This window comes from Perissodus microlepis, chromosome 20 (assembly GCF_051167445.1).
Source record: "Perissodus microlepis isolate ML-2025 ecotype Zambia chromosome 20, ASM5116744v1, whole genome shotgun sequence".
Classification (NCBI taxonomy): Eukaryota; Metazoa; Chordata; class Actinopteri; order Cichliformes; family Cichlidae; genus Perissodus; species Perissodus microlepis.
In genome coordinates, this window is record NC_140480.1 from 14,340,281 (window position 1) to 14,366,496 (window position 26,216).

The 26,216-nt window shown below is 39.2% G+C and overlaps 1 protein-coding gene across 2 annotated transcripts in view; it reads right to left on the minus strand.

Moving 5' to 3' along the window:
* LOC146364268 (copine-9-like) overlaps positions 1-26,216 on the minus strand; it is a 98,134-nt gene that overhangs the window by 65,781 nt on the left and 6,137 nt on the right. For both annotated transcript variants that reach the window (XM_084916378.1, XM_084916377.1), the window contains exon 3: positions 7,451-7,497. In XM_084916378.1, coding sequence (XP_084772504.1) covers positions 7,451-7,497 — 47 coding nt within the window. The remainder of the gene's footprint in view (positions 1-7,450; positions 7,498-26,216) is intronic.

Below are 26,216 nucleotides of genomic sequence, written 5' to 3' on the forward strand. Positions count from 1 at the left end.
AAAAACTGTTAAATAACAACAACATTGGTGCACAGAAGAAAGACCTGCTCTTCAATTTGTTTTCCGTGTATGTCGTTATGGGAGCGTTTTTTGCGTTTATTGGGTAAGCTAAATGGAGTTCATAGAGACTGTAATACAAAAGCTGCATAAGGGATCTTTGAACCATTTGTTGCAGAGGGTTTAAAGAGATTTGTTTCCTTGGAAATCTGCAGTTCTCAGCCTGGTAAGTAGACATGTCTGAAAGCATATTTGACAGGTATTAGAATAAGAATTCAGCACTACCACATATATTGTAATTGGTGTAATTCAATAGTATCTTCCTTAGCACAACATGGATGCATATTTGCCTGAGAGTAAACTGATCTTGGATTTAGCACTCAGAACCCAAATTAACATGTATACAAGCAACAATTCAAACAGCTTATAGGAAGAGGCGATAATTGCCATCTTAAATGTGATCTTAAAGCCTTTCAAATCCAAAAGTTCTTTCAAATTAAAGTGTTCTTTTTCTGTAGCATTGAATAGTCATGATTAAATAACCCGAAATCAGATTTAAAGGCAGGAGTTCAACTAGCTATCAAGCTAATCTGCTTCACCAGGACTGTGTGGGTGTGTTTTGAACAAATTTAATGAGCAGAGGCTTGACATCTTAAGAAAACAACCCCATAATTGTCATCATATCTTGATTCAAAGGTTGCAAAATCCTGATTGCTGCAGGGAATGAACTCCCACCCACTTCAAGCAAGTGAGAGAAACTCTCATTAAAGACGAACACAGAAATGTTTCAAGTGAATCAACAGAAGTAACACCCCGAAATCCATAGTAGGATAGCAATCTTGCTGTGTCTGTGTCCTATAATGCAAACAACCAAGTGAATTTAGTCAAAGTGTACAGTAGCATTGCTGACAGCAGGCTGCAGAGTGTGTCCATGTTTGTTTTTGTTTGTTTGGTTTAATTTCAATCAGAAATGCCAAATAAAAAAAGTGAAACTTGAAAAGTGGTTAAAATTCATGGAGTTTAGTAATTTTAATGGGGACAGACTGCAGACAAACTAGATGATTACTTCATGGGAACCCATGTTTTCATTTTCAAGATGCCAACTCATCTGCAAACACTTTTCAACTGATCACCACTGAAACAATTATATTTCAAACGATGAAACGTGGAAAATGAATTAGGGTTTAGCACTCATTTTCACAGTGGCTGCCAAGTTTAGCTAATATACAATAAACAGTGAAGACCTCTCCTGGCCCAGCACAGTCCATAAGTTTTTGGACAATGGCAGTTTTTTGTTTGGGTTTTTTTTTTATATTTTTTTTGCCTCTGCACACCACCACCGTGGATTTTAAATCAAACAGTCAAGATGTGATTAAAATGCAAATGTTCACCATTAATTAAAGGGGTTTAGAAACCCCTGTTAACTGTAGTCATTTTTAGAAGATCACTTCTTAAATTTGTGTTGTATTAAAAAATTTTAAAAAAAGATAAAAAGGCCTGAAGAAAGATCTGAAAAAGATGAGCGTAGATGGAAGATAAAAATGTTTGTATTTGGTATCTGTACACTGGAATTCATAATATGAGGCCCAAAAACATTGGTAGAAGTGGAGGAGGCCATCACTAGGCTGAGAAAAGTGTCCTGATGCATGCTCAATCATCCAGGTAAGTAAACCCCAAAAGGTTGATTCTGTTCATCTGGACGTTGCGTTTTCAGTGGGAGAAATGTTTCCTTACTCATCCATGTGATTTCTTCAGTCTCAGCTGACTGCAGGCTTCCCCAACCTTATAAACAGTACATTTGCGCAATAGCTGAAACTAGCACCACTGAAGGAACAATGGCCTGGGAGGTCACCCTCATCATAATTATGCAAATTATCTTGACCACTGATCAAAGCCCACTGATCAATGGCCATGAGTACCATTCACAGAGAGCTGGGGAATGGCTGCAATCACAGGATTGCAAGATGGTGAAAGATGTACCCTTAGGCCCCCTCCTCGATTCAGAGATGGTCTTTCCCTTTTCACGTAAATGGCCTCCTTGACTCCGCGCTCAAACCAGCGTTCCTCCCTGTCCAGGATGTGTACATCCTCATCATTGAAAGAGTGTCCACTGGCCTGTAGGTGTAAATAGACTGCAGAGTCCTGGCCTGACGAGGTAGCTCTTCTGTGTTGTGTCATCCGCTTCGTCAGAGGTTGTTTGGTTTCCCCGATGTATAAATCCTGGCAATCCTCCTGGCACTTAACAGCATATACTATGTTACTCTGTTTGTGGTGTGATCCTTGGGGTGGACCAATTTTTGGAGCAGCATGTTTTATGGTTTAAAAGCCACAGATATGCGGTGTTTAGAGAGAATGCGTTTCAACCGTTCCGATATTCCTGACACATACAGGATCACTACAGGTTTTCACTTAGGCAGCAGCTGTCCTTCTCTCCTGGATCGGCTGGAGCTGTCTTTAGGTGCCTTCCCAGCTTTGACAAATGTCCAGCTGGGGTAACCAGATTTACTGCAAATGTACTGTTTATAAGGTTGGGGAAGCCTGCAGTCAGCTGAGACTGAAGAAGTCACTTGGATGAGTAACGAAACATTTCTCCCACTGAAAACGCAACATCCAGATGAACAGAATCAACCTTTTGGGATAGGCTGAGAAAACAAAATCAATCTATGATAGTAAAAAACACAGAATATTGAAGTGCATGATGCCAGAATTATTTCCATGGTGAGAAAAAATTAATTCACAAAATCTAGACATACCCATAAATGTCCATGACATATCCATAAAACTTTTGAGGAGGCAGGTGTATCACTGTCAAAGTCTACCATCAGGTGGCAACATCATCAGTGGACATATAGGCTTACAAGAAGGTGCAAACCACTGGTTACACTCAAGAACAAGAAGACAAAATTAAACCTCGGCAGGAAACGTCTAAAAGAGTCTGCACAGTTCTAATAAAAGTTCTTTGGAGAAACATATGGAACTAACTCTATTGGACTAACAGGTTTTCTATGCTCTTAAAATGTAGGCACTACAGAGACTGTTTGTGGGGAAAATAGATCACTGTGTGATGATTACAGTTGCAGAAACACAATCTGGGACTTGTTTAACTCTTAGGATTGTTTTCTGGTGATTTTCCTCGGTTTAATTCTATAAAGACTTTCATTAGAGACAGAAAAAAAAATCCACATGCTTTCTGTCCGTTAACAAGACAATAAGATTCCTTTGTTGTGGGGAGGATGATAAATAAAAGTACCAGCTTAATAACCTACTATAGCTTCCTAGAGTTTAGTCTGTTCAGTGAATGCAATTATAACACTGATTTGATGAAATACAGTTTGTATCGCCACAAAATTCCATTGCCAGTGTAGCTCTACCTTCATTTCTGGCTTAAGGGCATGTAATCACACAGACAGAGCTGAGACGGAATAGTCTGCAGTCATCTATGGGGTACTACTGCTGATTTGTTGACCTTTAAGTGGAGGATCATAGCTGTTCACAGAGGAAAACTGAACCGCTTGTGATCATAAAACAAATGAGTAAACTGTCATGGCCTGGGTCTAGGGACCCAGGGCTCATGTATTTTAGTGTATGTTTATATTTATATTTTCCTATCACGGGACAAGAGGTAGGCCACTTGAACTCTTTTGTTGTAGTGATGGGCCGCCTGAGACTGTTTTGTGGGTTTTTTTCTTTTTTTTGCACCGCTGCGGGATGCGCGGTCTGACTTTGGGACTGTGACCTGGGAGGGTTTGTTACTTTGTTGTTTTTGCTTGTTTTGGTTCTGGCCCTCCGTCCTGGACCCCCCCCCCACCGCCCGCCCATGGTTGGTTGTACTGTTGTTTTTGTTTTATGTTTGTTTTTGGGGTTGTCGGGAGCCGACCCTTAGGGGGGGGTACTGTCATGGCCTGGGTCTAGGGACCCAGGGCTCATGTATTTTAGTGTATGTTTATGTTTATATTTTCCGTGTGGTGTTTTGGTTTTCTGTCCTTTTTTCTCCTGGTTTCTCCGTGTGAGCTTCCGGATGTTTTGGTTCGCTGAGGAGACTGCGAACCCGGAAGTGTTTCTGCACTAGAGACAGCCACACCTGCCGCTCGTCCTCCTCTGCCAGCTGCAGCAGATTACGCTCGTCAAGGGAGCGGTGTTTAAGACTGCAGCTGAGCTGAGGCCGACGCTGGATCCTTGAGTCAGAACTCATCAGTACAGCCGTGGACTTTTGTATAAACCTTCGAGTTAATAGATTTCCTGCTAACCTTAATGTGTTTGTGTTACCAGGAATCTGGAGCGGAGTGTGTTTTGAAGTCACGGTGTGGGAATAGGAGTTTTTTGGAGTCGCCACTTTTCACCTTTCACGGGTATCTGCACTATGTGGGATTCAGGGAGAATCGCCACAGGACCACAGTGCCTGGATTTTGTATATAGTTGTGTGTTTTCCACCCCCTGTCAATAAATCCACTGTCCTTCACTAAAAGTCTCGCGTTTGGGCCCTACTTTCACTGCAACTCCATAAACAGTCTGATGCAACTGGAACTGAAAAACTCCAGCAATCAAGCTTCGGCATCATCTTGTATGTCATAGAATGAAATTATTGCATTAGCAGGGATCATTTTGTGTACAGGCTATGCAATATTAGCCGTATATACCATCAATATACCATCGACCCCTTTGAAACCAAGATGGCGCCGCGTATGGATGCCCTGGTACTTCAGTGCGTTACTTCTGTTTTGTTTTTGTGCATAACTTGTGTGTCTGGGCACTCTTCTGGATATTCTTACACCAGAGAAGAGCTTCTTAACTACAGGACTACAACACCTGTGGATTTACTTCCAATATTTGTCGCATCTGCGGCAGATTTACTACAGACCTTGATCAGGAAAGTGGGACGCCGAAGGAGAGGAAAGCGAGCCAGCGCACTCGTGCATCTGAGGAGACGCGGACTGAATGACTACAGACCTGTGGCTCTGACATCTGTGGTCATGAAGTCATTTGAGCGCCTGGTTCTCTCCTACCTCAAGACCCTCATGGCCCTCCTCCTGGACCCCCTGCAGTTTGCATACAGAGCCAACAAGTCTGTAGACGATGCTATAAACATGGCTCTACACTTCATCCTGCAGCATCTGGACTCCCCAGGAACCTACGCCAGGATCCTGTTTGTGGACTTCAGCTCTGCCTTCAACACCATCCTTCCAGACCATCTCCAAGGCAAGCATTTCCCAGATGAATGTGCCACCATCTGCTGGTGGATCACTGACTTTCTGACGGACAGGAAGCAGCATGTGTCGGACCATCAGCACCGGCTCCCCTCAGGGTTGTGTTCTTTCTCCTCTGCTCTTCTCCCTGTACACCAACTGCTGCACCTCCACCCACCAGTCTGTCAAGCTAATCAAGTTTGCAGATGACACCACCGTTATTGGAATCATCTCGGACAGGGATGAGTCTACCTACAGGAGGGAGGTTGAATGTCTGGTGTCCTGGTGCAGCCACAACAACCTGATGCTGAATGCCCAGAAGACAGTGGAGATTATTGTGGACTTCAGGAAGCACACAGCCCCACTCCCCCCATCATCCTGACTGACACCCTCATCACCTCTGTGGACTCATTCCGCTTCCTGGGTACCACCATCACCCAGGACCTGAAGTGGGAGCCCACCATCACCTCTGTCATAAAGAAAGCCCAGCAGAGGATATACTTCCTGAGGCAGCTGAAGAAATTCAACCTGCCAACACGGACGATTATGCAATTCTACACTGCAATCATCGAGTCCATCCTCACCTCCTCCATCACCGTGTGGTACGCTGGAGCCACTATCAGGGACAAACAGACTGCAGCGTGTTGTGTACTCTGCTGAGAAGGTGATTGGCTGCAGACTCCCATCCCTGCAGGACCTGTACACCTCCAGGACACTGGAGCGTGCAGCTCGGATCACAGCTGACCCTTCTCACCCTGGACACAATCTGTTTGACCTGCTCCCCTCAGGCAGGAGGCTCCGGTCCATTTGCACCAGAACCTCTCGCCATAAGAACAGTTTCTTCCCCTCTGCTGTTGGACTCATGAACAATAACCATATGACTGTTCCCACCACTAACACATGACCCTACACTGTGTTCACTGCATCATTCCATGTTTGGCACTGATCACCACCTGCATTCATTTATATATCTATCTACTTAGCACTTTTAATTTTTATTTTTATGTTTATTTACAGAATGTTTTGCACTAAGTACCGCAGCAATTTCCTAATGTTGTAAACCTGCTCAACATTTGGCAATAAAACCCTTTCTGATTCTGATAGCTTTGTTTTGCATAACAAATATGGCCTATAAGTAAGATGATACAGTGTCAAGATGATTCTTCTTTAGCTGAATCCTTCCCATCACATGGTTACTGTGTGCATTTGAAATATTATACAAATTTATTGCACCTTATTTTGATGGACAAGGTTTCTATACTGCACACACATAATAAACAAAACAGTCACACAATACAAAAAAAACCATCATGCTCACAGGACGTTTGCATGTAAGTGTAACTGAATGTTAATGAATAATTTCTGCATGAATTGCACTTACAAATGACATATAGATTATTTACATAATGCATAATGATGTCAAAGCACACAAAGGATTTCCAGGTTTCCATCCATGTGCAATTATCTCCTCGAGGTGTCAATATGTAAGGCTGGCAGAGAGATATTTACTCTGCTGATTGTGCTGCAATTCATGCAGCGCTTTTTGATTAAGCCCCACCACATGGAAAGCAAAGGTGTGAGGTGCGTTAAAATGAGGGGATCAACGGTAGCCAAATAGTGTGACTAAAGTACACAAAGTGACTAGAGGCAACGTGTAGGCAAACTAGATGAGGGAATGTAGGGCCAAGATGTGAGACATGAACTGTGTGAGGGACCTAATAGATCAAAATGTATTCAAAATGTTAATGAGCAATGGAATGTCACGTGACCTTGCCTTTAAAACAGTGACAGTGGATGAGACAGCAAGATGTCAAGGGGAGCAGATGGTGCATTTTTGATGAGGTGGAAAAAGAACTGACCTTCTTTTTCTCACTGCCCTGAGTCATGACAAGAATCCATTTCATTCAACATCATAAAATTATGAGTCTTCTAATTTATTTATTCCATCACCTCCAACATGAATTCACCAGTTTGGGTCTGATATGTGGGGCTTTTTCCCCCCGGTGTTCAAGATGTGGTTTCACTTTCTGGGCAAGTGAAGAGGCTCACACTTCCAATTTTCTACAAAATGTTCTCAGGGGTTTTTGTGAGTTGCCTCTGGACTTCAGCTTAATAACCCCCATTTTAAGTTCTGATTGAAAATCACTAACACTGAAGAAAACTCATTTATTTCATTCCCTATAAAAAAAAAAAAAAAAAAAAAATCTGGCAGATATGTAGACAAAAATATTGGATATTGTTATTGGGAATAGAAAGGTTGCTTAACTTACCTCCCTCCATTCTTTGGTTCCCACAGCCTGCAGATACAACACAACAACTGGAAGGGAAAGTGGAGGAGTAGAGGCCAAAAAGGAAGCATGAAGAAAAGAACAAACACACTTTTTAATCTCAGTCACTAGTGTAATGGTTTCTGCATGTTGCCACCTACATATCAACACACTCACATCCACATATATTTCAGTTAGATCTGATGTAGCTGCAAGCAGAGTAAACAATTTCTTCTTAAACGCAATGAAAGACCATTTAAAAAATGTGGAATTTTCAATATCCAGTGGTGATATTTACACTCTATTAATAAAACAGCTGTCCATTAGAACAATAACAACTCATTGTACATTTCTCTCATTTTCACACTTTTCATCCTGATCTCGCTGCGTAACTGTGAGGGAGTAATCATTCTCTACATTTTCTGCCTCACAGATATGCTGTCACCACCTTCAGCCAGGCCTCTCTCTGGCTATTAATATGCATGAATATTACAAAAAAAAAATCCAGTGCTACAAGGCATGGATCTAAAGACCAAATAGATAGAGTGCCATTGCAAACTCCCCTCTCACAGAAAAATAACAGAATCAGTTGTGAGCAAACACATACAAATTTAATGATATCTCATCAGCCTCAACTGTACTTAGTGTTCAGTGTTGCATGTTAGCATATCCTTGTTCAAACAGGCTTGGCTAAAATACTGTAATGTATTACATGAAAAATACTATTCTTCCATGTAAACAAAAAAGGTTTCCACGGAAACCTTTCATCCATGTTTTTAAAATCTTTCTGATCATATGTCTTTACTGACATAACTGAAAATGTTACCTCTTGCTATAACCCTGCAAGTGCGATCCAAGATACTTATATGCATGTAACTGGAGTGGTTATGTAGTGAGCAGTGAGCGCTTCCAAAGCTCACATCTAATAATGAACAGAAACTATAAATATCAGATGAACAACTGCAATCCTCAAGTTCTTTTAGTTGAAAAAAATAAGTAAACAGAAGTGTATGGGGAAATGACCCCTCATTTATAATCCTAATCACTTATTGTGAGTCTTATATTTCACATAGTGTTCATAGTAGCCTGTCCCCTGTTTTCCTTCAAGCCAAATCTTTGCTTTATGAAAAATGTAAAGCACCAGCAAACACAGATTTGGGCTTTAAAACGTTTAAAATGTTTTATATATGCAGTCTGTGACAGTGCACCTGAAGCACCACAGCTGCCCTGGCTCTGTTAATGCATTGCTCCTGCCATGCAGTGCTCTGAGCTAAATTATGAAAGCCTCACAATTACAGTACTAACATGCTGACATTTAGCAGGTATGAAGGTCTAACTGTTACCACAGTCTACTCAGTCTAGCTTCCTAGTATTTCTTTGGATAATAATAATAATAACCATGATGTCATTAGTTTTGTCATTGTGTTTGTTCATAAAACACATTACAGAAAAACAGTCATTCTGAGCAGAGGACAGTGCAATGACCAAACTGATTAGCAGCGTATTTGTCTGTACATGTCTACAAACGCAAATGACCAAACCAACAAAGGTTTAACTTCAGTTTAATACTTGACTTAGTTCTTCCACAATATTTCTGATAAAGATTTGAACAAAAATGCATCAGATTTATTACATTTTGATTATAATTCACCAACAGGTTGTTGAGTTATATTTCACTCAAAACAGTTTGCTGATCTCATAGAGGAAGTGTTAAGGCAACCAAGTCACCAAGCATATTCCAATTTATAAGTGGATTGTGTATCTGCTATTTTCATTGGACAAAGTACAAAAATATCAGCCTCCCAGTGATGCTAGAGGACAACTCAGGAAATGACCAAAGTTTTTTTGATCCATTCTATGGGGACCCAGAATTTCACAGCATTCAGTAATTGCTGGGATAGTTCATTTACCAAAAGCCTTAGAGACCACCTTTTTAAACTTAGCATGGCTAAAGCGTTTTAGCCTAGAAAGGCTAAGGCAGAAAGGGTTTATTTTAAAAGACTTAATATGACACTTTTTGTTGTAAGCAAAGAATTTACCTTTACTTAATAATCAATAGCAATGCCACTGTAATCTGGCTTATTTTTACAGTAACTCATTAAGTCTCAAAAAAAATTCTAGATTAGTCAAATTGTTTTCCTTCACAGACGAGCATTACAGCCTTTACAAATTAGCTTTTTCGTGACTACAGTATAAATTCTTGAATTGTTAAAATAAAATGGGCCTAAGTACGTTCTCCAACTGGTTACAATTTTTACTGTAATGTTTACCGTGTCCTGTGGTGCTTTGTTTAACATTATGTCTGTCTTTTGAGGGCAAAAGTTACTTTACAACAGCATAAATATGCAAAAACACTGAGCCAGACCAATTATAACCCACAGATTTATTATGTTTATCATGTTAAGCTCAAACACAAACATGTTCATGCCTAAGCTAACAAGTAACATTCACGAAAGGCCCTTATGAGGTGTATTAATAATTGGCCAAGTGTTGCTGTTTGTGTCTAGACAGGCACCATCAGCCACTTTGTGCCTCTGTGAAGTTTGGACATTAGCTCTAATGAACTTCAGACTGTCTGGACCGACAGACGATTAAAACCACATTTTCCCTCCTAATGAGCAATTAAGAGAGGCGAGATAAGACAGAAAGAAGAGCAGACAGCAAGCGGTTTGGGCAGAGGGTTTGAAATAAAACAATCTTTTCTTTGTCTGACTATTAGCAGGAATATTGCTGCTTAAATGAGGTTTATAAATCTGATTAATCCAAGTTAATCAGTTAGTGAATTAGCCCTCAATTGAATAACAGAAAATAAAAAATTGAAGGCAAATGAACACCAGGGGTTCAATCTGTTTGTCTCAAAGTCATACCTCTTAACTGCAATAATGATGTTTGAGAGAGAGCATGGTGCTTTGACTGAGATCAGAGTCTTGGGACCTTAATGTTCCCCGAAGGTTGCAGAGTTAGAGCAGCACAGACTCTAACTAATCCCCGGTAAAGCCATTTGAGTGTCGTCCGTCTCGGAAGAACCTGACTGATTGCCTGCTTTATGGAAAGTGACTGACAAAGGAAGGAGCCCATCTGGTCAACCGCACAGCGGCCAAATCACAAGGCAATTCCATATCCCTCCTCCCATGACTCCTGACAACAGTCTGGCTGCAGGCTGGCCACACAGGGGACACTAAACATGAATGATTCAGAATTGAGCGCAAATCATATCAAGTTCTAATCTGAATGGACATTTTAGCAGTGTACAGGTCATCCTACAGAAATAGAATATCTCCAGCAAACAGGAATCTGCATATTAGGATGTTAACATATTCATACCAGAATCTTTTGTCCAAACACACAAATGATTATTATACCATTACTATTCTAAAGCAAATGAATCCAGGATTTCAGTTCACTTGGCCACCTGATGTTTTGAAATTTGGTTTCCAAAGAACAATGTTGCTTTGCTTTTATCTTGGCTCCCTGTGTCTGTCACAGAGAGACAAAGAGCCAATCAGATAAAAGAGAAAAGAGCATTTTACTTCACTACCAGCAAGTAGCTTTTTTTTTTTTCAGGTAAATATCAAATAGCTCAGCCACACGAGCCAGATCATACAGATCCACATCCACATAAACACAGTTTACTAGCTAGCACTGACAAAACATTTTCAGATATTGCTGCACTGCAGGCCTTCTCGGCCAGCAGGGTTGTAAAAATTTCCAGATACAGTTACAGTATCCAGTTACATAGAAATATATAGGAAAAAAGCTGCCGACTGCCTTTCATCACGGACTCAGTCAGTTTTGAATCATACTGAATATAAAATGACGTAATTTTTTAAAAATAAAGTTTCAGTTTATGTCAAAAAGGAGGACAAAGAAGAATGCTATTTATCATGTGATTGGGGATTTTTTTTAGCCTATTAGCGTGTAGGGATGTTCATCCTGAAAATTTCACTCCATATTCTAGACCCGGGTTTAAGAGTTTTTTACTGCTGTATGTACCATAGAAATCATATGGTTCCAGCTATACAAGATAATACAACAACATCTTAAACACTGATGGCCAGTGCAGGTGCACCAGCATGTGTATTTATGGATATATTTGCCATGTGAGTCGGACGATCAGAGAAAACTTAGACCACTAAAAGAGAGAATGTCACAGAGAACTTTGAAAGAAATGCCTCATATTTACCTAAACAAACAGGCATCTATTTCACACAAAACAAGGTGACTGAATTTTAGCCATTAAAGTCATATTAACAGTATATTGCCAGAATTTTCATCATGATTCAATTGCTATTGTGAGCCTTAACATGTTTAATATCCCAAAAACTTTGTGCACCTGCAAAGGATGCAGTGCACACTAATATGACTGATTTAATATTTAGAGCTTGGCACTCACACTGCACACCCTACATGTCATTTTCTTGGGTTCTTCCTCCATGAATATTTTCTGCAGCACATCAAAGGTGCATTTGAGCTCACTTGGAGAGCTCAGGTTTCAAGCTAGATGAGGGCAAATTTGTGAGGTGGCTCCTTGTTCCCCTCTGATAACAATTCCCAGTCTGCATTTCAATTTCAGTGTCTTCTTATCTAAACTGTCACTAAATATGGAAACACAGGATACTTGTGCAACAGTCCTACAGCACTACACATCGTTAATGATGAGTAGCTTTGCTACTTTCTTTGAGGGAAATCATGTTTCGGCCTTTGTTTTGATGTAATGAACAGTTCTAAATAAAACAGTAGAAATCAGCAGAAGCAGGAACAGTAGATGTATTATTAACAACTGCTACAAATATTATGTTTAGCAAAGGGAATGAGGGGAAATGGCTTGAACTATTTACACTATGTGTCCTGCACCCTCCAGCACTGATTTTCATCACATCTAAACTGCTGTGCATTTTATTTTGTCTACAGATTTCTTAAAGAGATACCCATCAGATAACTTCCTGGACACGCTTGTACAAAATATGACAAATCTGCCCTTCAATATCAACATGTCTGTCCCACAAGTATGTTGAGAGTAGCTGAAAATGCCAGAGCATACTCTCGGTTGAGCAACAGTTACATCAACAGTCACCTGTGTGAAGGTTTTATTTGTCTGCTGGGGATTTCTTGCTGCCTGCCTCCAGGATTTGCACTGAAGGAGAATTTCATAAGAGTGAAGGCAGACACAAACAAGATTCCACAGACTTAGTTACAGGCTGAGGATACAAGCTGCTCACTGTGAGGTGAAAGAGAAAAGTGGTCAGGTAGATGGAATGTAGGGCTGTGGGGGTATGACGCTTGAAAGGGGTGACTGATAGAAATCTAGCTAAAAGGTGAGGACAGGGAGGGAACGTGGAGTAAGAATATTAGACAGGCTGGGTGGGAGTAGGAAAACAGAGGAGCTAAAGACAGAGAGATGAGATGGATAAATGATTGTTTGGCAAAGAGAAGTGGAGTGCAAATCTGATTCCAGCACAGTGAGGCAGTGTAAGATTTTAGCTAGGAAAAAAAGGAGTAGGTTTAAGCCCTCGGCTGTCAAAAATCCTTCACAGATACACAAACTGTCCTATATGACTGTCATATGAGTTAGCTAGGTTAGCAGCACTTCCTCACAAATCTGCTGATCTGCTAATGTTTGGAGACTAAATTCTCGAACCTCATTGATTCTTTCATTCATCAATATCAACCACTGAGGACAATATGCAAAGTCATTATTAGAAAGATGGGCAGATGCCGGTGGCACAAGCTGCCAGTTTATCAAGTCTATCATGATGATTCCAGTCCAGTTGGAAGTGTTGTTGTTTTTTTTAATTTTATAAGACTAAGCCTTACAAACTTTATGTTCAGCTAAGGTGACCACATTCTAGCTACATTTCCGGACTTATTGTGCTGATGTTAAGCTCCTTGCCATTGTTCTTGGACTGTAATAGAGTAGCTTTGTATGATTTGCAAATTAATAATCCCTATGAACAACTTTTACTGGGCCTTAAAATCAGTCATTTTATTTCCCTCTTATGTAGCTTTACACCAGCTTTCTTCTGACTGGCTGTAGCTTGTAAATGTTTCTTACATTTCCCAGAAGAACACTGACCAAAATATCACACTGCCTTCCCTGCCTTGCATTCTTCCCATACTGCATCCCAGTGCCAGGTGTTCTCCAGGTAAGCCACACACAAGAACCCGGTCATCTACGTGTTGTAAAAGAAAATGTGATTCATCAGAACTGGCCGATAAACTACGATCCACTAAATCACAGGTGTCGAACTCCAGGCCTCGAGGGCCGGTGTCCCACAGGTTTTAGATGTGTCCTTGATCCAACACAGCTGATTTAAATGGCTAAATTACCTCCTCAACATGTCTTGCAGTTCTCCAGAGGCCTGGTAATGAACTAATCATTTGATTAAGGTGTGTTGACCCAGGGTGATATCAAAAACCTGCAGGACACCGGCCCTCGAGGCCTGGAGTTCGACACCACTGCACTAAATCCACCTACAGTAGTCGCCCATTTGATCGGACCACACATGCCAGCCTTCGCTCTCCATATGCATCAGTGAGCCTTAGCTGCTTTGACTGATGTATTTTACAACAGAAAAAAATACAGTTAAAATTATTATTTAGTCTAATCCCTGAGGTTTTCATTTACACAAGAAATTACTTATACATACAGTGACCTAATTATTTCTAACTTTGGCCATGTAACAGGGAGAAGCATAACAGGTCCCCTTGGTGTACGCGTGAGGTTTAGATGCTCAGTGAATGGCTACATACAGCATCTGATTATTGGCATCAGGCATCAAGGTCATTTATTTAGCATTCAGTTATCACTCAGTGTATAATAAATATGAAGGACATATTCATAGTGTAGTGCTGAACACATTCAAATAACATGCAAAAGGTCTCCAGTTCAAAACACAAAACCCTGAGAGGGTTGCACGTGAAATAGTATCAAATCAAATATATGGATTCATGTGCTATAGTGACCTGGAAGACAAAGAATGTCCAGACTCACTAGGAAAGCTAAAGCTAAACCATGTAATAATAGCATGCCTAATGCTCTGTTTATACTTCCTGATTCTTTTTTTAAGTGCTCTTTTCAGGTAGGTTGTGGTTAATGGATGTTGTGGGTGTGGAATGGACAACCCTTGATGTCTGAATCAACAGGGGCTGCTCACTCTTTCCTCAGAACTCATTAGGAGACCTTGGGGGTAATTAGAGACCAGTGACCTTTAGTTTCAAGGTATGACTCAGGCCTTGCATTTACTCACCCCACTGAGCCTTTATTGAAATATAATTGACCAAGTGAAGGAAAGAAAACTTCCCATGTTAATGTGTAAACAATGGATGACAAAAAATAGTAAAATTCTGCCATCCTTTATTTTGCAAGAGGCATTCGGCCTCACGTGTCCCTGCTGTTTTCACACAAGTATCTCTCTCTCTCTCTCTCTCTCTCTCTCTCTATATATATATATATATATATATATATATATATACATATATATGTGTGTGTGTGTGTGTGTATATATATATATATAAATAAATATATATATATATATATATATATATATATATATATATATATATATATATATAAATATATATATATAAAAAACTCATCCATATACAATGAATATAACGGTGAGATCTTTAGGAGACGTGGACAAGCTCTCCAAACTATAACCACACCTTCTGTGTTACAACAAAACATTAACTCCTACCTGCTGATGAGTCACAATCCTCGAGCAGCTACAGCTAAATGAATGCAAAAGAAATACCATATAATGTGATGAATTTGATAAACATGACTCACCAACTTGCAATGAGAGACTACAAAGAGTAATCATAATTGATACAATAATTGATTTTACATTTATATACTCCTGGACCGACGGTCAGCTGGGGGGGTTGCCTCTCCTACAGATTTTAATGGAGCGAAACACCCATGCATGTGGATGGAAACTGTCAGTACTCCACCAGCAAATGATGTTACATAAGAGAAGTGGGATGTTTTCATATGGGAGCCTGAGAGCAGTTTAGATGGTGGTGGATAGAAATAAAAGAGTCAGATAATTCCTGAGCTAGTAGCTTCGGGAGCTGCTGGATGACAGCATGAAGCAGCTGAATGAGATTGCTTCTACTTTTAAAGTGTCTTCTCTTAAACTTTCAAAGTTGTAGCAATCCGATGTCATCAGTAATTTTCTGTGTAATAGAGCTCCACCACCAGTGAAATATCACATCTGGATAGGAATTAAAGTTGTAAATTATGCTCTTTGAAGTTTAAAAAGGTCACTTCAGTGCTGTGCCCAAAAGCGCAAAGAGGTACAGTCAAAGTTATTGGGAATGAGAAGAAAAATATCTCATGAATTTCATTATTTTGTATCCGGGACCACAGCAATCTATCAGACAGATATATTTGTCTATTTCACTAAAAGACCGAAATTTCTTCTATTTCTCCCAGCCCCTAATCTCTTCAGGGAGCCGTACTTGGAGAGAAATTTTACTCTGAAACGCACAAGACCTGTTTGCATCTGTCCAAGGGCAAAGTCTGTGTGGTCGGGGTCACACATGCCTGGAATTCATTAAAATCTGGTTGAGACAAGGCTGAAAAAATGCATATCCAGCTGCCTAACAGCATTGCAGAGCATGTAATATTAATAATGAAAGGAGTTATGTTTCAAAATTAAACATCTATCATCATTTTAAAAAAGTGACACCTCCTTTAAAACGCTGGCTGACAGGTTGGTACACAGCACGCCAGAGTTCTTTTCAAAGGGACTTACATAACTTCATTCCTTGGTGGAGAAAATAGTAGTGTAGTATACTGCTGAGTGACGGATTTGATTTTTGTATACGGCCCAAACTCAAACAGTTTCCATGACTGTGCAACCTGCTTTCACACCAAGTAATATGAGTGAGGGATTTAAACAAAAAAAGGGTTACATTTTTTATACTGGTCTGTCTGTTTTCATGTAAAAAAAACCATCTGTGATTTTGTTACTGTGACTTAGCATAATACGGTACAATCTAGCAAGCAAACTAACATCTATTAACAGACAGACTTGTACATAAACCCGCATGTGTGGATGCTTTCTATAATAAGAATTACTGGGAGTAGCCAGTTGGAGATTAAAGGAGGCTGGAGCCAGTGTTGAGCTGGCTATACCAGAAGACCCACAAAGAGTCTTCTGGTATAGCCAGCTCGACACTTCCTGACCCATCTAATGGCCATTGATATGCTTTTTTGTCAAAAGTATTGTAGGTGCCAGAGGTCTGCTTTAAATTTTAATTTACAATTAAGTTCATGTTTGTTTTATAATTCATAGATTCGTTGCATAATTCATCTTTTCAGGATTATTACATTTGAAAATTTATGTTGTTTTTACATAAGGTAATGATATGTCACTGTTTGGGATTACAATCTAAAAGAGGTGCCTACCACTTTAAGTATGTAAGTGCAACAGCAGCATGAAACCCTGTGTGATGGGGAAGGGGGAGGATCATGGACAGAGAGGTTAGGACTCTCACGGTTTTCTGACCGTATGCACAGGTAGTTCTGGATAACTGCTCATTTTTTGGAACTTTCATGCTTATTTAGGAAGGAGTTCATTGTTACATCTTCAGTTTGTAATAAATGAATAATCTTCAAGTCCTAATGCAACTGGAAGCATTTCTTTTGGAAACCAGGAACACGTGTCAGCCATATGCTCCTTTTTTGAACTTCGTTTATTGGAAATTACCCTACAAGTATTTTCTCACCCATCCAAATGATTGAATTCCAGTGTTCCACTGATTTCCATGGATGAAGGTGTATACAAACAAGTACCTAGGGATGCAGACTGCTTTACAAACATTTTAGAAAGAATGGGAGCTCCGTGAATTCCAGTAATAGGATGCCACCTGTGCAACCCATCCAGTTGTGAATTTTCCTGACTACTAAATATTCCACAGTGAACTGTTAGAAGTACACTGTTAGAAGTGAACAGCTGTGTCCAAGCCTCACATCACCAAGCACAATGCAAAGCATCTGATGCAGTGATGTAAAGCATACCACCACTGGACTCTAGAGCAGTGGTGGACGCTAGAGGACTTGTTCTCATGCTTCTCGATCCGGCAATCCGATGGACGAGACTGAGTTTGGCAGTTGCCAGAAAAACGGTACTTGTGTTACTGCATTGTGCCAGGTGTAAAGATTGGTGGAGGGGGAATCATGGTGTGGGGTTGAGGTCAGGACTCTGAGCAGGCCAGTCAAGTTCTTCTACACCACATCACCAACTCATTCCAAACATATTTGGAATGAACTAGAGTGGAGCCTGCAAGCTCCAAAATCAGTGTCTGACCTCATACATGACATCTGACAGAATGGTAGAAAAAAAAGAAAAAGAAAGTGAAATACACTCTTAAATCTTATGAAAGGTCTTCCCAGAAGAGGCTGCTATAGCTGCAAAAGGTGGGCAGACACCATATTAAACCCTAAAAATGGGATGTCACTCAGGTTTGTATGAGTGTATAGACAGATGTGAAAATACTTTCAGCAAAATCGTGTATATAGATATAGATTTAATAAGAAATGGAGTGTTTACCTCTAGGAAATGAAAACCTTTCAAAGATGATTTCATCAATAGAACTAGAATAGGTGAAAAATATAGAAACCTTAAAGATAACCTTCAAATCAAACAAAATTTATACCTGCAATTTTTTTTTCTGACCTAAATTAGTTTTTAATGGTTTAATGGTTGCTACAGACTCAGCTCAAGACCTGCAACAAATATGAAAGTAAACACATTAATGAAATACAAAAACGATGGTCAGGCATCAGTGGTGTAAAGCATGTCAGGATGAGCAAAGTGTAGAAGCCAGGTGCCGCTAGTCAAATGCACTTCATTAATTGATCACCAGCATGTGTGAGCACCTCCATAAAAACGTAATCTTTGCCAATTTGTAGTCTGGAGCATTCAGGTGTGTTAACACAGTGCCACAGTCTTCACAGCACTCTATGCCCAGCAAAGTCACCTCAAGGTCAGACCATGCAATCAGGGAAACTGCAACAAAACCAAAGAGCTACACACAAGTTCACACCAGTACAATTAGAGAAAGACTGTACAAGTATGGCCTTTTTGGAAGGGTTGAAGATGCATAATCATAGTGCACAGTGTCACATTTGGCCGAAAGCAAACATTCAAACACCTGGTCTTTCTAAATCGCTTTACATTTAAGCACAAAAGTAAAAGAACAACAAAATCTTCAATATATTCTTTGTAAAAACCTACTGGTTAGCCTACTGCTTTCAAAGTGTCATGTTTATTCATGTCCATCTAAATGGGAAAAAAAGCTATTTGCAAGCCAACTTAACAGTCCTTTACTTTACACAGATGAGCACATGAACAGTGCAGGTATACAGTACATCCTCCATCCCTGTGTGGGCAGTGAGAGAGAGGCATCACCTAATTTGATGGTGGAGTAAGAGAAACTCAAATTAAATTTACACAACGACCAGGCAACGTGACACAACATCTCCAAGGACAAACGCTGAGTCATCAATAAATTAGATAAGAAGAAGTGCCTGAAGAGATGAGTGTTTGGCATCTAACACATTCTTGTAGAAAGCTGTGACAGACAAGTTCATGAGCAGGAGACAGATACGCAGACAGACAGACGCAAACAAGCACAACCTCTTAGCTCAAAGCTGTTGACAAGAACAGCTGAAATTCTCAGAATGTGAATGCAGGAGAAAAAAGATCACATATTTATTGTTGTGTTCTTGAGAAAAAAAATCCAATCATTACCAAAGTCCAAAGCTGTAGCTACCTAGGTAGGAAAAAAGAGACTCACTACAGCACTGAAATGATAGCAAATATCAACAACCGGATCACTGGGTTTCGTCGAGTACCATTTGATATGAAGTGCCATCAAAGTTCAGAAGCACTGGGGTCTATCTGTAATTTGGTCTGCCTATTTTTAAACCAAAGATGCAGCCATGTGCTTTCGTATTTGTTTTGTGCCGTGCAGTAGATCCACCACTGATCCCTGACTTTGAAAAATATGTTTTTTGAAAAACTGTTTTGCAGACTGTAACTGTAGTCAATTCATTCAAAAACGGTTTCACAGACCAGTCTGGCTATTATCTTTAACCTCCTAAGACCCAAACTCTTCCATGGCATGCATTTTTAATTTCTCTTTGCTATTTGGGCTGATTGGGACCTGATGAATGTAAAAACAAAAAATTACGTGATTTATTTTTTTTTACCTGATTTTTGTTACTGAGAAGAATGAGATCCACATATGAGGACATTTGTTTTAAATTTCGATAGAACTGTGGCAGTATAATGTCCTTGTAAGTGGATATCAGGCCCTTGTAGAGCAAAATTAAGTATTTTGGTCTAGACAACCCAAAATATGTCTAGACCACATATGTGGACGTCAGGCCCTAGGAGGTTAACTAAATTTGTAAAATCTGGAGGTCATTATGACAAAATAATAAATCTATTACCAAAATACTGTAGCGTACAAAAGTCTCAAACAACGCCACATTTCTTTATATTTTGTTTTTGTGTAATTTGTCATACCTCAGCCTTCTTTCCTTTCTTACTCTTTTATTTTAAGAATGCTGTCTTGAGAGACACCTTTCCACTGACACCATTTCTGATGAGGCTTCGTCAAATAGTAGATGAATCAACTCAAGCAGATCAACTCAACTCAACTTTATGATACTGTCACACTATTCAACATTAGTAAGCTATTAGCAATTGCTTAATTCAGCATTTATACATCATTATTCTTCCTTAGTATGTCATTTATAAATACAGATATGTTTATCCATCTGTTACTGTTACACTGCTGTACATGGTTTATCTATGTACAGCTATCACTGCTAGTAATAATCAGAATCATAGTCATAACAGTATATTTGCATTTATAAATGGCATACCAAGGAGCAGTAATGATGTAATGATACATAAATGATGAATTAAGCACCTTCTAATACCTTATTAATAGCTTAATAGTGTGAAATCATTTCTTTTTCTTAAGGACATGACTTTCAGAAGTTGCTCATCCGGTGTAGATTTTTTAGGCATGCCACTTCTTCCTGTTGTCCTTCACTTGTCCAGTTTCCTTCAATTTCTTTGAGCACACACCACACACCATGCTAAGATTTCCTGAGTTTTCAGCTAATAGCTCTTTGGGAATCACCTTGTTGATGATAAAATACCATCATATGCCAGTCAAATTGTGTTATCTTTGTCTTTTTCTAATGAGTTAACTAAAGAAATGGGATCCAGTCATGGCTCATGGCCTTTGCATAGTAATGTAGGGGGAATATTGGCAGAGACCACATCACTAGCTTGGTTTATTGCTGTGAGCTCAGTAACATCAAAAGGCCTGTATTTACACAGAAGACAACAGTGGCTGGTGGTCTGTACAATGCCAGTATCCCTGGCATTGTACAGAAACCCCTTGTCACTACATTCAGCCAAGACCAGCACAGACCAGGATGCAGGGATATCATTATCCAAGTCAATCACCGAGAGAAGAGAAGTGAGCAAATACAGAGCTTTTAACACAAGGTACCACCAGAGGTTGCATTTCATTGTCCATCATTTTGACAGACAAGGCTGTAAAAAGTGAACTGGTCTGTCACAACGTAATTTTACCTGCCATTTTAATCTCTTTCTACTTTTCAGTGAAACTGAGTCATATCTAATAGTGCTGCATTTTCAAAAGCAACTCAATCACAATATCTAATGTAAAGGACAGAGCATGCATTTAGGAGAGCATGAAGAGAAAACAGAAACACTAAAAAAGCAGATAAATGAGCCTAAACAGGCACATATGAATTAAGTGTATTTGAAATGAATTTGAATGTAATCAAATTGAATCATTACATCTCCCTCAACAGACAAGTTTTTGTATCATATTTTATTTTATCCTAAAGACCCTTCCTATGCTGCAACAATAATTCAATACTGAAATCATGAGGGATGTCATCAGTTCCCAAACATATCTGTGAATAACCATGAACCTGAAAATCCAGACTATAGAACTCCGTTAGTTCTTTTTAAGCCACTCTGTAAGTTAAACAAAACTATTGTGGTATTGTGGAACGTAAATAAATGACAAAGTTGTGACTGATATTATTAGAAACTTTTTTTTTTATTACATTTGTTTCCAAGTTTGTACATAAATGAGGAGCTTGTCTATATGTCATGGTGCAAAAAAACAGTGGTATGGAATATATGGTATTTACAGTATATATAATATATAGATCTCTATATAAATATTAATTAGCAAAATACTCAGTTTACAATTGTATAAAAAACAGAGTGCTCCAAAACACAGAGGCAGTCATTGCCTAACACATAGCTAGGATTTGATTTTGAACACAGATGGTACGTACGATTTCTAACAGTCACACAATCCTTTGGCATTATTTTTGTTTATCTAGCTAACAGCATTTAACTTGTCTATACTGTGGAAGTGTCCCTAAATCTACATCCTTTTTAATGGCCAGTAGAGGGCGACTCGTCTGATTGCAAAGCTTACAGTTATATTGTGTCTGTGGGGAAACAGCCCTCAGCTGTTTTGTTCTATGACCTGAGAAAACACTTTCCTAGTGATGTTATGGTCTCACTATGAAAGTATTTACTAATTTGAGGTCACACTGAGTAAAACACAAAGTTTATGACTGCCCATCTTTTAAATACAGGTGACTTGTTTGTAAAAATATGATACGTGGCGTGTATACAGATACATGGATACATGATCCATCTCTGTCTGGAAGCATAGTGAACTAACACTGGATTACTTTGATACTAAAAACAGGTTTTCGTGAGTCTGGGGTAATTCTAAGTGGATTTATGTCAGTTTCACAACCTTCAAATAAGTCCTGTAATTGTGCAAGGTTTAAAATCTGATCTGAAACACGGAGCTGAATCACCGGGGAACACAGAAAGCATCTCTCCCTCATCCGTCCATTATGTTAATGAAACTATAGTGATCAAACAATTTAAATTTTCACTGATCATTGCCTTACTTGAATTGAGTAATTTAGGCACTTTAATGCATTTTTGATGAAGACAGCAGTTTATGATGTCTGTGTAAATGTATGCCCTGCTTTAGTCAGTCTCATCTTCTGTGAAATGACTGTAATAAGTTAAGCTATGCGGTGAAAAATGGACAACAGTATTAAAAAACATCTTCCTGACTCCTCAAACACCTCCGTGAAAGTGGAAGTGACCCATTTAATGAGTACCACCTACTAAATTATCTCTGAACGATATTAAAAGTAATTAAATCGCCTGCAGTTTTATGAGGCCAAGATGCTCTTTTTGACCCGATTGCATATTGTGTTATTTTTGCTATCTCATCTAAAGTTCCTATATTTAGCAATCACAGAAGCTTCAATGATGCAGTGCACGCAGCCCTGATTGGGCGAATATACTTTGATTAAAACATTCACATGTGAAGTGGAAAAAGAACGTCTGATTGATTGAACGGGCCGGTATCCTCTTGTTACACAGCCACGTTCTTTGGTCCTTTTTTTAAGCTTCCTGTCATACGCTGCAGCCTTATTACTGCCATAGCATTTATTCCTGTAACTGCCCAACATCCAACAGCTAACTCTCTACAGTCATAAATCCCGGATGCATGCATCAGGGAGCATCTGTCAACAGAAACTAAATCAGTGAACTGGTCTGACTTACGAAAATACCTGTAGACAAGTGTATACAGATGCATGCCTGTATAACAGCTCTCTGCATATTAAAATGGATTGAGAATGACAGGGTGGAGGTATTGTTAGATTGTGATCAGTTCAGTAGCTGCAATTTCCTGGAGATTACAGAACATGTTTTCAAATAAGAGGTTATTAAGCCTGTCAGTCATTTTTGCTTCCTTTGACAATGATCTCCTCCAAGTAGGATTGATTGGCAAGCAGTGAGGAGTTGTTTTTCTACCTTGTTAGATGAGGGGGAGTTACAGAGCATTCAGACCACAGCACTCTAGCGTTGCAAAGGTTGGCGCTGGTGTTCTGTGTTTTTCCAGGTACCAGTGAGATATTACCTAGGAAAACTATGCATTTGCAGGCTTATCTGATGCCAGAACTCACAGGCAGCTTTTTAGTCAAGCAATTTCACAACTGAGCTAACACAGCAGGAATCGTTTTATCGTTTCTTCTGACAATTGTGAATTGAACTGTAAAAGTGCACCATTCACACAAAATTCTTGGGCGTGCAAAATTAGCCAGCAGAATTTCCTGGATGGCAGACGTATCCAGATGATTGGTTCCTATTACAGATCAAAGTATGTAGTTCCTGTGAGCCATGCTAAACCTTCCTGCCACTATAAACACAGAAAGACCACAAAGACAGTACATATACTATATCACAGAAATCCATAAGGAACACAGGCACTCTTGATAATTACAGAATAAGAAAGGTATTTCAGCTGCTGAGGACTGATAAAATCTTGCTGCAGTAAAAATACATTTTACTTTAGCCAGATGTGGAGGTGCTAATTGGCAGCTGTGGATGTCTATGTTGCCAGAGGGAAATGCTTCCTTAAAAATATTTTAAAAATGGTATTCTTATTAATCATTTGAACATGCATGTGTGTTTTAAAGATATAATGCACTTCTTAGAGACTATAGATATGGGCACCCACACATTTCATCTAGTTTCAGAGCTAAATGTGGAAATGTTCAAATGAAAACTAAAATGTCAAGAGCCAAGAATATTTTATGGTTACATAAAGAAAAAAAGGGACTACTGAAAATGCCTGGTGATTGCATTGATTATATTTTTTGCATTATGTAAATGCAAGCAGTTGTACTAACGAACTTCTCACTCAGAGGTCGACTGTGCACATCAGCAACTACTGGGCGACCATATTAAGGCAACCTATATTAAGGTCACGTGATTGGAGGCAACCTGTCTCCAAACAATTGAAGTGTGACTTACACTGCTTGCAGTCACACTCAGACAGACTTGATTAAGGTTTGCAAATAACTGCTGTCTAATTTATATATGGTTTCTAATACATTACAATTAATCTGAGTCAATGTGTACAAGTACAACTTTTCTGAAACGCATCTCTTTGCACTACAAGACTCGACTTAAATGGTTGCCAACTGTTTGTGTTCTGGTTATCTTCTTATACAAAAAAGAGGATTTGAAGAACCTCATTCATTGTGCAGTCAAATCTCGGTCCAGCAAAAACTACATCACTACTTGCGGAATCTATGAGGTTCTGGCTCGACTCTGAATGTAATTAGGCAATTTTAGCAAATTTATCACATTCAATGACCTATTATCACAAACAGAATGCATGTAATTGCTACCTTGACACCATTCAATTGCAACCCGATAGCAGACTAATTCGTCTTATGGCCGTTTTATCAACGTCTTGACACCAAAGTCACTTTAAAGATAGAAACTGCTACAAGTTGCAGACAAAGTCCCTGTCTGTGAAGCAGCCATTTCAAAGGCAATGAAATCCCAAATTTATTCCACACGTTTGAAATTATTTTGTTCATGTCATGGTCTCTGACCACTGCTTTCCCTAATGTGACTGTGGCATTATTGAGGTGAATATGTTGCTGCTGATGCATCACACTATGTAATTCTTCTTTCAAGCTAAAACTAATGGATGACTGAGAGTCCTGATAAAGCTGATATATTAAGTTAGGCCAACTTTCAGTGAAGAGAAAGCAAAAAAAAAAAAAAGCTTTACATTTCAATCAAACATTTAGCTGATGTGTTTTTATTCAGTTAAAGAAAACTGATTTTACAGATGTGATGTATTTTTCTCTGTGTGTGAATATTAAGTAAAATCCACTTGAGCACAGAAAAAAAGTAAATGGGTGAATGAGTCATGTTGTGTAAAGCTCTTCGGGTAGTGCATTTACCATCTCTTACATCAAAATAATAATAAATTCGTTTGTCACAAACCTTCGAGCTAGAAAATGAACTGAAAATTCATGTGGGTTTTCTATCATGCAAGTATGCGTAATTTTAGAAGAATGTCATGGTTGGAAGCTGTATGGAACCACTGTGGTATCTACATATATTACACCTAAACTTTATAATTGGAGAAAAACAAATCAAGCAAAGACCACTAACTCTAATGCTTATAACACTAACCCACACACTGGCTTAGACAGTTAGCTGACTAGCTAAGTAGCCATAAACATGAAAGCTAAGTTTGGTAGCACATATTGGGCTATAAGTATAAAAGTTGACATTGTGAAATAAAATGTCCTTATCAAAATAGCTAAAAGAAAATGTGTCACTGCAAAACAAAAAGGTTATTTTTAGTGCTGTCAGAGTTAATCTTGTTAAAATGACGTTAACGCCATAACCGCATTAACACGGCAAATCTCCGTTAGCGAGTTAGCGTGGATCGCCCCGTGCCTGGGGCTGCACGGCGCTAACGCATTAAGAGCTAAACGAACTAACGCGTTAATGCCATGCAGGTCATGCAAGGGGCGATCCGCGCTAACTCGCTAACAGAGATTTGCTGCATTAATGCGGTTATGGCGTTAACGTCATTTTAACAAGATTAACTCTGACAGCAATAGTTATTTTATAATATTAAGGTAATCTAAAAGATGATTAATAACATTTCATAACAACATTGAATGATCTGATTTCATAATGATAACTGACTGTATATTAAATGGCCTTTTTTCATTTTTTCATGTCAAGCTGTATCTCAGTTTTTGATATCACGTATTTTGGTTAAAGGGCTGATGTACAGCAAGCTGCTGCTTTTCACATCAGCAATAAGTGCAGTAAAT